Source organism: Plectropomus leopardus, chromosome 6, assembly GCF_026936395.1.
Source record: "Plectropomus leopardus strain MGB_pleo_1.0 chromosome 6, ASM2693639v1, whole genome shotgun sequence".
NCBI classification, from domain to species: Eukaryota; Metazoa; Chordata; class Actinopteri; order Perciformes; family Serranidae; genus Plectropomus; species Plectropomus leopardus.
The window spans coordinates 17,569,118-17,580,839 of NC_142181.1; the positions used below are offsets into that span (position 1 = coordinate 17,569,118).

An 11,722-nucleotide genomic window follows, 5' to 3' on the forward strand; every position below is an offset into this window, starting at 1 on the left:
AAGGACCACAAATACAAATACGACTAAGTAAATCCAATAGTTTATAGGAAGGGGAAAAGGAGCAAGGAAGTGGAAATGCAAATCAGGAAACGAAATTGCCCTTTAAAATACCTGATTAAAAATGTGTTGTTAATTAAATTTGTGAATCCAGTTATTTTTTCTTCTCTTTTTAAACAGCATTTTGAAATGTATTTTTAGATTCCACCACTTATTTATTTTTATATCACAAAGACATGCATTTTATCTAAAAGCTATTTAAAACTGAACTGAAATCAAAATGTATTTCTTCAAAGCCAGACTCCAGTAGGGTAAGGTTTTTTTTTTGTTTGTTTGTTTTTTTTTTAGCAAACATGCATGTTTGTGAAGCACTGAGCATACAACTAAATGAATTATTATACTGGAAGTCAGGTGAGGGTTTGAAAACGGAGGTCTTGATATAGTTTTGCTGTTTTTAAGGGTGGTCCCCAGTTGATCAATAAACCAATATGTTCATAATTTTTCGGTGGAGGCATGACAGAAAAACATGACATGCCTGATTGATATACAAATGGTCACTTTGTGGGTGAAATATTCTTTCAGTTGGCCTCTTTGAGCTGTCATTAACCAGACCCACTAAGAGGACCACAGCCGGCAAGCCTAAAATCTTGATTTCAACATCTGTGGTATAGAGGAGAAGCCACAATTTCTGTGGAACTATTAGTAATTTACCTGCAGGCCCTGACCTGGTATCCCAACTTTTTTTTTTTAAATATAATTGCTTAAGGAATCTGGGAACTTGTGTGAACCATGGGGTGTGTCCAACAAAGATGAGTCAAATAATTTTCTAACAAAACTCATGTAACTGAGATGCAGTAACTAGTAAATTAAATATAACTGCTGGCATTGATAGTATAACAATGTGTTCCCAAGAAAGGCAAGTCTGGTCAGATTCAGGTTGGATGACCTACTTCAGTTACATGCTGCAAGATTATGCAATATTCAGTTAGGCCATTCATATCAGCCCCACAACGTCCTGTCGTCTGAGATAAAGCAAAGAGGAGCCTGTGAAACTCAAATACATTATCCTATATTATCCATTATCCTTTACATTGTTTTTTGGTTCATCGGTTCTTGTTTTCACATCAGCTGATAATCACAACAGCAGAATGATCTTAAGCTTCAACACATGGCATGGCACTGAATGAGTTCAAAATCACGTGAAATCTATTGAATGTCTGTGTGCAACTGTTTTATCTAATCATTTTATATTATTCATATGCCAGGTCTCCCTTGTAACAGAGATGTTTGATTACAGTGGGACAAACCAAGTTAAATAAAGGCTAAATAAAAGCACCTTTTAATGTTTTTGGGGGTTTTTGTGGGGGGGGTAAATCAAGGATTTATTATTATTAAAAAGCTGAAAATAAGGCTGTTTATCTTAGTCTATGAAAAGTTGGCAGTTTGTAAATATATAGTTTTTACATGACAGCAACACATTGGTTAATACAGATATATCAGTGTCCCATACAAACAAGTCCCTTATAAATCCCTTAGGTCAGAAAAATGAATTACCACATTTAATAACATCTATCTTTTTATGCACAATATTAAAATATTACATGAATAAATTCTATTTGTTTATATGTTATATGTCAATAGGAGTATAATAGTCTTTATTTTCCTCTGCTTATACCTTTATCACATATAAATCTTATTCTTCCCTTTCTTTCCCTCCCATCAGCAGAGTGGTTTTTTCCACACTGCTATCTTCAATCATTCCCCTCCTTTGGCCTTGTTCCGTGGTAGCTGTTTGAAACTATGCTCAGTACCTTCTAGCTGTAACAGAGGCCCTGTATCTGAAATCATCAACACAACAACAGTTAACTAAGGCACGCCCTTTATTTATGTCGTTCCCTTGCTGAGTATTAAGTGCTCACACACTTTTGCGCAGAGCTGCAGGGAGCTTCCAAGCGTAGTCTCCAGTATGACTCTCCACCAGCACTGTCAAATCGTCTCTGCGGTTGTGCTGCTGATATTGGCAATAGTGGGTATTCTGTTGGTGGTCCTTCCAGCTAAAGACGTGGAAACAGCTGAGAACATGGTATGAAAAGAATTACAATATAACTTAATTTTGTTGTTTTTATCGAGGCTGAAGTGGGGAAGTCTGACTTTCTTGGACAGTAGGGTCTGTTTTTCTTATCCAGGATTTATATTTTATTCCAGCCTTCCTATCTCTTACTTGCATCATGGTTTTTTAAAAATGTGCATATGTAGAGGACACCAGTTCTGTCTATCAGGGTTTTCTTTATGTATACATGTGGTTGAGCACATTAGAAATTCCAATACCAAAGTTTACATCGGGGTCAATGGTCAAAAAAAGTTGTTCTGATTAAAGTCCTGCCTGTATTTTCTTGTTATTTTGCTGGCAAGGCTGCACTTTACAAAAAAGGTTTCTCCCAGGTGCCAGGCCGGAAGAAGCACATATCCAGCCCCTTTTTACACTGCTTGTTCAAGGCGGGAATATCCCACCATTATGCCGCTTAGTTGTTCTGTATATAAGGTGTAATCGTGGAATGAGGGGACAGAGTTATCTCGCCTTTTAGGTAAGGAGGTAGTAACAGCACAGAAATGATGTCTCTACAAACAGGACAGCCTGCAAGATAGGACCATGGGCGGGACAGGTGTGACGTTTTGATGGCATGATATCTGTGCAACCCACCACCAGGGGCAAATTTGCGAATCCTAGGATAAGAAGAAATGACCTGATGACTCCCTATAGCCTCAGTCCCACTGCACAAAAAAACACAGTAACACCTGCTAACATCTGGCTTTTTAATCTAATGGGAATGCATATGATTGGCATTCAACACAGAAGAAATGACTCTGCAGTAGACACGGTTATTTATCACCTGCAGCTCTGATCGACAACGTTGATGGGAACTCAACACCCAGGTGAAGGCGGTAAATTCAGCTCCTTAACAGGCGAGATGCAATGATACGCTGTCACTAATTACCCTCTGTTTCCTCCTTAGCAGCACCAAAGCACTGAACAAAATTAGCCTGAAATGAGTTTGAAAGAGTGACTGAATAAAACAGAGAGAGGAAACCACCATAAAGTTTCACAGATCTCTGTCCTTGCTGACGTCTACTGTTTACCTGGCAGTGGGAATGCACTCTATAGCCTATTTGTAGTGGGTTCACCTGTGTTTAAAAACTCACCCACATGTGCTAATTTTGGTGGGAAAGGGGTGTGAGTGGCTAGTACTTGCTGTCTTCGTGTGATTGGATTGTTTAAGGTTTATGTAAGAATGTCAGGGTAAGTGAGTCAGAGGCAGATTAAGGCAGAGTAAGGTGGGCCATTGCTTTGCCAGGATTTGCAAATTCACCCTTGGGAGATTTACAAAGCTGTTAGCAATCAGTGGCTAACTCAAAGAAGAAGAACAGTGGCCATAAATGTCCACAAACTGGGAAAACTGTGAGATCTGGGGGCTCCTTTCCCTCAAAGTGTTCGGCCAACATATAACAAAAGCAGTGAATGGTTGTTATCGCCATGTTATGCCATTGCCATTGTTTAGAAAACACTGCCTGGGTTTTATGTCACAGGCCAACGCTGTTGTGTTACATGTCTCTTTTGATTCCATGATGCCAGTATGCTATCTAAAATCACACACTGGAGCTGCATGATGCCACCGCCATTTGGTTCTGTGTGAAAATGCCAAGGATGCATGACGAAGGGACTTAGTAGCAGCTGTATAGTACAGCCTCAAAGAGCTCAGTGCTGAGAAAATGCAAATAGAGCAAGGCGAAGCACCAAGCGTACAAAGCTGGGGTTGGCTTTCACTTTCACTGGCAAAACTGTTTATAAAGTAGCTGTAGCAGTAGCTGACAGTTGCTGCATACATACTTTAAACCATTTTCCATTTTTTTATATCAGGCTCAGTCTGATTTATTATTTACAGGAGTTTAAATTGTAAAACTTTGGGATCAGTCCAATAGTTGTAATACTACCAACCTTTTAGATCATTGCTGGAGACCATTTGTTTGGTCTTTTTACTGGAGAGGCTGCAATATTTAAGTATGTTTTAGTGTTTGAGTGAGAGGAAGTTGAATATTCATTTATGTTCTCAGTGAAAGAAGGTAGGGTTGATTGAGAATGAAAGTCCATTCTTGGCCTTGAAAATAGTTTAAAACAGACATGGTGCAACTATCTAACAAGGCACCATCTACTAAGAAGTAGTTTACTGTTTGAAAGATGCTCTTTTCATAAAACTAGGCTGTTTAAGCAGTAGAAAGATGCAAAGATACTAAAGTTTACATTGGGGTCAACTGTTTAAAAAGTTGTTCCAATTACTGTTACACTATTTTAACATGCAGTGTGGAGGGTCTGGTGCTTTTTTAAGTCAAGTCAACAGGAGTGCTAAAAGAAAACATAACAGCGCTACACTCATCTGTAAGTCTGTGTGTTAGCAAAACACTCAAAATACAAGATTCAGCTCTTTGCACTTTGCCTGTTCTGACATGCAATGGGCTGGAGTGAAGCTCAGTATTTGAGCTTGGCCTCCACGCTGTTAAACAGTGTTTTGCAGAAAGATGTGACGTGCTGTTTCTTATCTACTGCTGCAGCTACATTTTCAACAAATTCCATACTGCTTAAGATGTTGAGGGATTGCTCCTAAAGCCATATTAATGGTCACTCAGTAACTCATATTTCTCAACAAAATTATCAAGTCAGTTAACAAATATTTTTCAAGTATTTTAGAAAACTGAGGTAGCAGTGACACAGGTCTATAATTAAATACGATATGTTTGTCACTATTTTTATAGATTGGAACCAATTTGGCTATTCTGTTTTATCAGGAAAAATTTACCAAAAGTAAATGGTTTGAGGACACAATCAATTACTTCTTTCATAACTGACATATCAATACTATTACCATCCACTGATTTTTTTAGTCTTAAACTTTCTGACCACTTCTAACACCTCACTCTCACAAACTCCACCAAGGAACATTGAGTTACTGTTGTTAAAAGCAAATTTAACATTATTATCCTCATGTCTTGGAAGATTCATATATTTTGCCAAGTTTGGGCCTACATTAGGTTCGTGCTGCATGATAACAAAACGCTGCTTCACCATGTTTAGTTCTAACTCTTGGGACGGTCAGTTGGCTGGCCCCAGATGTCCTGAGGGTCCTAGAAGGTTCATATGCCACAAGCATGTCAGACATATATTATATAGACATATATCTGCTGGTGAAGAAATCACTCTGTGGTTGAGTGCCTAACTCAACCACAGAGTGATTTCTTCACCAGCAGCGAGATTTCAAAATCAATTCTCTGAGTGAAAGGCAGCCAGTGTAAGGATTTTAGAACCAGAGTAATGTGGTCATATTTTCTAGTTTTGGTCAGAACCCTAGCTGCAGCATTATGAGTAAAATTAAGTTGTCTAACAGATTGTTTAGAAATAACTACAAATAGACAGTTACAGTGCTGGAAATAAAGGCGTGTGAGAGCCTTTTAAGGTCTCACTTTGACACTATCTCTCTAACTCTAGCAAAGTTTTTTAAGTGGTAGCAGGCAGATAAAGGGAGAAAGATGAGTGTGAAGCCTCCATATAAGGGCATACAACCTCAAAGCAGAGGCCAAATTCAAGTTTTACAGGTGTAGTCAGTCAGCCTGTGTTATCAGAGGTGCACTGAGATTTCAAGATATTATATTAGGTCAATATGACATGAGCAAAGCAATATATTTGGGTAAGTTGATTAATTCCAATCTTAGCAGCATTATTAAAGCTAAAATTAGGTACTGGAGATATGGTGTATGTTCTGATGTATTTTTCTGACATTTCATGCTCTTTCTGTTTCAGTATGGGATTGTTATGGATGCAGGTTCATCGCACAGTTCCATGTACATCTACAAATGGCCTGCTGACAAGCAAAATGGCACTGGGATTGTTAGCCAGCACAGCGAGTGTCATGGAGATGGTAAGCTCCTATCGCTTCCTATCACTTCAGTAACACTTCTTTAAAATAACCTTTTCCTGGTAGAGGCTGTAAAGGCTGATACTGACAACCACAGACAAATTATGAAACAACGGATCCCTAAGTTTTCTCAGCGACACCGACCAGAGCCTTTTTTAAGCTTTTGTTAGGTTGAGAACTCAGAACTACTTTTTCCATCCATCAAGGTGGAGGGATATCCAGCTTTGCATATGTCCCTGGTGGTGCAGCAGAAAGTCTGGAGGCCTGTCTGAACCAAGCTGTCAAGGATATCCCGAAATCCAGGCACCACCAAACTCAACTCTATCTGGGAGCAACTGCAGGCATGAGACTCTTGAAGTCAGTAAAAATTCTTGTTAAAACAAGATTTTGCATGGATCTCAAAGGGATTTAATATGGGATTTAATATGGTTTCATTTCTCATTTAACTCTCACCTCTTTAAAAGCATAACCAGTCCCACAGAGGCCAAGCGGATACTGAAGGAAGTGGAAAACAAACTTCGCTCTTACCCTTTCAACTTCAAAGATGCAACCATGCTGAGTGGAACGGAGGAGGGGGCTTACGGTTGGGTCACAGTCAACTACTTACTTGAAAACTTTGTCAAGGTGAGCTCTGACTTTTTTGTTCAACTAATAAACAGTCAGAAGAGGGATTTTTTCATAAACATGGGAAAGAAATGGCAAGAAATGTCCCGCAAATTGCAAAAAAAAAAAAAAAAAGTAACGCTTTGTTTTCAATAATTGTATTGTACATAGTAATTACATAGTAATGTGAAGAAATTACTGAGAAATAGTGGTGATTAATGAAGTAAAATACCAATATTTACAAGTTACAAGAGTAAAATAACCTACTGGGTAATTACACAGAGAAATCATAGCCAAATAAAGAGGTTGATAAGGTTATTATAGGGGGGATTTATAAATGTTAAATTTCTGGGATTTACTGTAAAGTATTGGGTAATTGCTCAGTAAAATAATACCAGAGTGGAGAGGCTAGGTTGGTAATTATATAGGAATCAATTTATTATTATTATAGTCTTACCCTTTGACAAGCCAGGAAGGGTTGCAGCAGCTGCTATAGTTGTTCCCCATAAACGAATGATGTGCCAACCACTGGAAAAAATTCTCTCTCCAAAAAAATCCAGTTTAAAGTATGCAGTGTAATGCAAAGTATTTTTAACATGATGTGTTATTGTGAACAAATTAAATAACTTCTTCTTACATTACCTAGATGCAATTTTTCAAGTAATATTCATCAAAGAAACCCCTTATGTAATTCATATTCTTCCTTGTAACTTGATAACTTTTTCATTTCATTTGTCATTTCTTGTTAGCTTGCTCATTGCCTTCTTACAAACATGTTTTTGAAAGAAATCAAGCCAGATTGCTCAGTTATCAAGGGTTAATTCACGCTGGTTGCACAGCTAAAAAAAAAATTCCACACATGGAGGCTTTGAAAAAATGTTTTTGGCTCATTTTTTTCTAAAAGTAACCTATGTTCAGTATTGGAAAATTCAAATATACTTCATCAGTTCAAATTATTATGTCTTGACATGTCCATTTTTGTCATTCAGTATGGCTTTGTTGGGCGCTGGCTGAATCCAGACAGAGAGACGGTTGGAGCTTTGGATTTAGGTGGAGCTTCCACACAGATCACTTTTGAGACCCCCGAAAAGATAGAGGCCAAGGAAAATATGATTGAGCTGATGCTTTACGGACAAACCCACAGACTATACACCCAGAGCTTCCTGTGCTACGGCCAAGAGCAGATCCTGCAGAGACTGCTGGCTCATCTTATCAAGGTAATGCTAAAACATTGTATTCCCTAACAGCTGCATATGGCTGCTGTTGAAAAACATTGATATTTTCATGATTTCTGTCTTAAAGGGATAGTTTGGATCTTTTGAAGTGGGGTTACATGAGGTTTTCATTTGGAGAAGAAGGCAGGAGTAACAAATACTACCAGCCACTGTAATGTGCTTGGTAAACTTTGAATGTTATACAAGTTCACAAAAGCATGCATACCTTGCCAGCAAAAAGGCTTGGTGCTTGACAAAATGACAATACAGGAGAAGAAAAAACAATGTCTGCAGGTGAGATTAATAAAAAAATCAATGATAGCAACTTAAAACGTATGGATTAGACATATAATGACAAAAAAAAAAGATGTTACCTACTAAAATTGTCTTTATGTATTTATGAATGTGAGCCTACTGGGTGCTATGTGATCTGTCAGATGACCCGGTGTAGTAAGTATTTGAAGGCATGTGTCTCCATTGTTAACTTGTCTGATAAAAAGCAAGTAGTCGAAACATCACCTTGGTGATAATTATATTAAATATTCACGGGGGCATAATCCAGTGTGCTTACTTAATCTTTCTCAAATTTTGGATGTTTATAAATTCTGCTAGTTACTCTGAATTTTACTTGTCATATGCTGCACTTTATTGGAAAATTACCAGAAGAATGTTTAACTTTTATTCTTATTATCTCTTTCAGACTCAAGGTCTAGGACCTGTAGTGACCAATCCCTGTTATCCACGAGAGTTCAAAAGCTCCATCAAGCTTGGAGAGGATGTCTTTGATTCTCCGTGTACTAAGATGTACAGACCAGTCCAGTTTGACCCCCAGATGTCTCTATCAGTAGTGGGCACAGGAGATTACCGAGGCTGCCGGGACAATTTAAATCAGATGTTCGACTTCAAAAACTGCTCTTACTCTAAGTGCTCCTTTGATGGAGTCTTTCAGCCTAACGTGAGAGGAAGCTTCTTGGTGAGCGAGCCTTTTCCACAGAGACAGCAACAACTTATAGATAAAGGGACAAAAGTTTGTGCTTTTTTCTAAAAAGGGCTGAATAGTTTTAAACCAAATATCTTCCATTTAAGGCATTCTTTAGCTTTTTTGATTACTTGGTTGTACATTAGTGTAAACTGTTTTGCTGGTTTAGTGTTACATTGATAACTAATTCTCCACTTCTCCACAGCAAAGTGTACACATATTTAACAGTAAATGCCGATACCTTACACATGACATAATACACTACTTACAGGGACAAATTAATTTTACTGAGAAAAATAGTTGGCTAGTCATTAAAGATAGTAATTTTTACAATCAAACAGTCACTATATTCTTAAACAAAGTACATGAGACGAGTGAAGAAATTCATGTCTCTCCTCCTTTTCCTACTGCTTGTGATTGCATTTACTACAGTCATGCACCGGAAAACAACCAATCGGAGCTGAGAGGTCAATCATTTCGATCATGTTTTGTGAACTGCAGTCAGACTGTTAAACTTGGCAGCGCTGATCAAACATGAATCTGTATTCTGTTTCTGGATTGCTAATGTCATGCCTCAAATGTATTCTAAAACCTATTTTAATGTGTTGTTTAGCTGTAAAATGAGAAAGTTGCTGACCCAGCTGCCATGTAGGATATTGTCAACCAGAGTATCATGCACTGGCTAAACCAACTTTCTTATTTTCATTTTCAGGAGCAGTGCATGATGTGAATGAAAACTGCTTAAGAGACTCCTTGGCTCTGATTGGTTATTTTTGTTCACGTGATAAGGCCATTATAGGCACTAACAGAGACAGAGCTGTTCAAGTTCTGCCCCCAACGAAGGGGAAAACAATTCATTGTTCTCCTTTGACTTTGTATTACATAATGGTGCCTCCTTGTCATTTACATTTACTAGCAAACAACAATATGCCTGAAAGCTGTTAATATAATAATATCAAAGTCACCTCTGGCCATTCAGTGGGATCATTTCTCCAAGATGAGCAGTGTAAAAGAAGTAACCGAGATATACTGACATGCTAAAAATCTAATGTTTTTAGCGAGTTACAGGTATTCTATTTCAGCCCTTGGTTGATATTGTTGCACTGATAGATTTCCCCTCCAGTGGGTGTGGTTTTGTAGATTACCATAGAGGAGGCAGAGGAACAGGATTTTTTTTCACAGATCACAGATTTTTACAGATCTGGCTCATTTAGCGCTGTGCGAACATCATGACAGTTGCAGCAAATATGACAAAAGTTACTTTCTATGAAAGTTACAGTTTGTTGTAGAATGTCCTATATTATATACAATCTAACCTGCAACCACACAACTTTAAGTGATAGCGTTATGGAGGGGCAACTTCGTACAGCGGTAAAAAGCTTTCTGTTTACTCTCTTGCTAGTATCTTTCATGCCAGCCTATGTAACTGTCCTTCCATCATTTCTCTCGTAATTATATATTTTTTTTCTTAAATTTTTAAAAAAAATATATTTTGTTTGTTTATCTGAAAAATTTTTTCCCTCTGACTCAGTGTCCCATCTTCTCCACAGGCATTCTCTGCTCTCTTCTTCATTATCGACGAAATCCAACTTCTCACCAACATCTCCATTACGTCCCATAGCCATCTGGAGGCAGCAGTCATACAAATCTGCAACATGACCATCTCTGAGGTACTGTTGTGATCACAGCTCTCTGAGCTTAGCCTCTAATAAATGTTCAAACGTGTTCATGTTTAAAACCACCAAATGGACCAGCAGACTTTTGTTTCAGCCATATCAAATGGATTAAGATTTGAGTGACAAAAATCTTAAACCCCTGTGTTTCCACTCACAGCTGACTAGTGAACCAAATCTGGAAGAGAAATACATGAAGAATACCTGCGCCATGTCCAATTACATCCAGATCCTACTAAAGCAGGGCTATGGTTTCGATGAGCGCTACTTTTCTTCCATCTCATTTCGGGGAGAGGTGAGGAGCAAAGGAAATAAATGAAATCTTTTTGTCCATCTTTTGCTCAGTTCTCAATATGCAGTTATCAACAGCCCTGTCTGCTTTGCTGGAATCAGTTGGCTTTTCCATGTTGTGCTGGGGTTTCAGTGTGTCCCCTTTTTACAGGTGGGGCATGCATCTACAGGCTGGACTTTGGGATATATGTTGGTTCTGAGCAATATGGTTCCATCAGAGAGCCTTGAACTGATGAAGGCTCTGCCCCTACAGCCCTGGGGTGGTATCCTCTTCCTCTTCATCGCCATCCTCCTCATTGCTTTGGGATACCTACTGATGACGATCCACAGAAACTCAGGGACTATAGGAGGTGTGGTGTAAGGGCAAACGTGACCCACTTCCCCATCCAAATTCACACTTCTCTTAGAGCAGATTGTTTGTCATCCTCTTTAAGGAAATGTGTTTGGTCACACGGCCTCACATAAACGTATATACATAAATACATTATATACAACACCTTTAATATATGACAGACATCAGATACATCCACATTTAGACACACACACAACAAATCAAGACTTCCTCAAAGTTTTAACTGATATGGTTGTGGTGATGCCAAACATAATGTAGTAATGGTGTCCTGTGATGCACATGTTCATCCAAAACTATCAACCTTTGGGAAATACTGCAAATATATTCAGACTTTTTTGTTGCACTATTGTGTGTGAGTGAGTAATCAACAAAGTAGTGAAATATACAGTTTTCTTTGGAAATCCACAAAATGTCTTCTTGCTTGTATGGATGTAAAATTACACTACTAAATAAACAGTGTTTTTTTTTGTAAATGTTTCAAACTGATTGAGTGGTTGTGCCATGACTGACTTTATGCTTGTGTGTGTATGTGTGTGTGTGTGTGTGTGTGTGTGTGTGTGTGTGTGTGTGTGTGTATGTGCGTGTGTGTGTGTGTGTGTGTGTGTGTGTGTGTGTGTGTGTGTGTGTGTTGGGAGAGGGGGTTGCATTTT

The 11,722-nt window shown here is 38.4% G+C and overlaps 1 protein-coding gene across 1 annotated transcript; it reads left to right on the plus strand.

Annotated features, from left to right (window-relative positions):
- The first annotated feature begins 1,933 nt into the window (after window positions 1-1,933).
- LOC121943772 (ectonucleoside triphosphate diphosphohydrolase 2-like) lies at window positions 1,934-11,539 on the plus strand. The gene is made up of 9 exons (XM_042487380.2): window positions 1,934-2,080; window positions 5,846-5,963; window positions 6,167-6,317; window positions 6,425-6,584; window positions 7,553-7,780; window positions 8,478-8,750; window positions 10,307-10,426; window positions 10,590-10,724; window positions 10,872-11,539. Exons 1-9 carry the CDS (start codon window positions 1,964-1,966, stop codon window positions 11,079-11,081), a joined length of 1,512 nt encoding a protein of 503 aa, XP_042343314.2. The 5' UTR covers window positions 1,934-1,963; the 3' UTR covers window positions 11,082-11,539.
- The last annotated feature ends 183 nt before the right edge of the window (window positions 11,540-11,722 follow it).

What these genes read in the sequence shown, in the direction of transcription:
- LOC121943772 (XM_042487380.2), top strand. Translation starts at nt 1,964, where the DNA reads ATGACTCTCCACCAGCACTGTCAAATCGTCTCTGCGGTTGTGCTGCTG. An exon ending in TGGAAACAGCTGAGAACATG is followed by an intron (nt 2,081 to 5,845) that starts GTATGAAAAGAA and finishes TTTCTGTTTCAG; the next exon opens with TATGGGATTGTTATGGATGC. An exon ending in ACGTGAGAGGAAGCTTCTTG is followed by an intron (nt 8,751 to 10,306) that starts GTGAGCGAGCCT and finishes TCTTCTCCACAG; the next exon opens with GCATTCTCTGCTCTCTTCTT.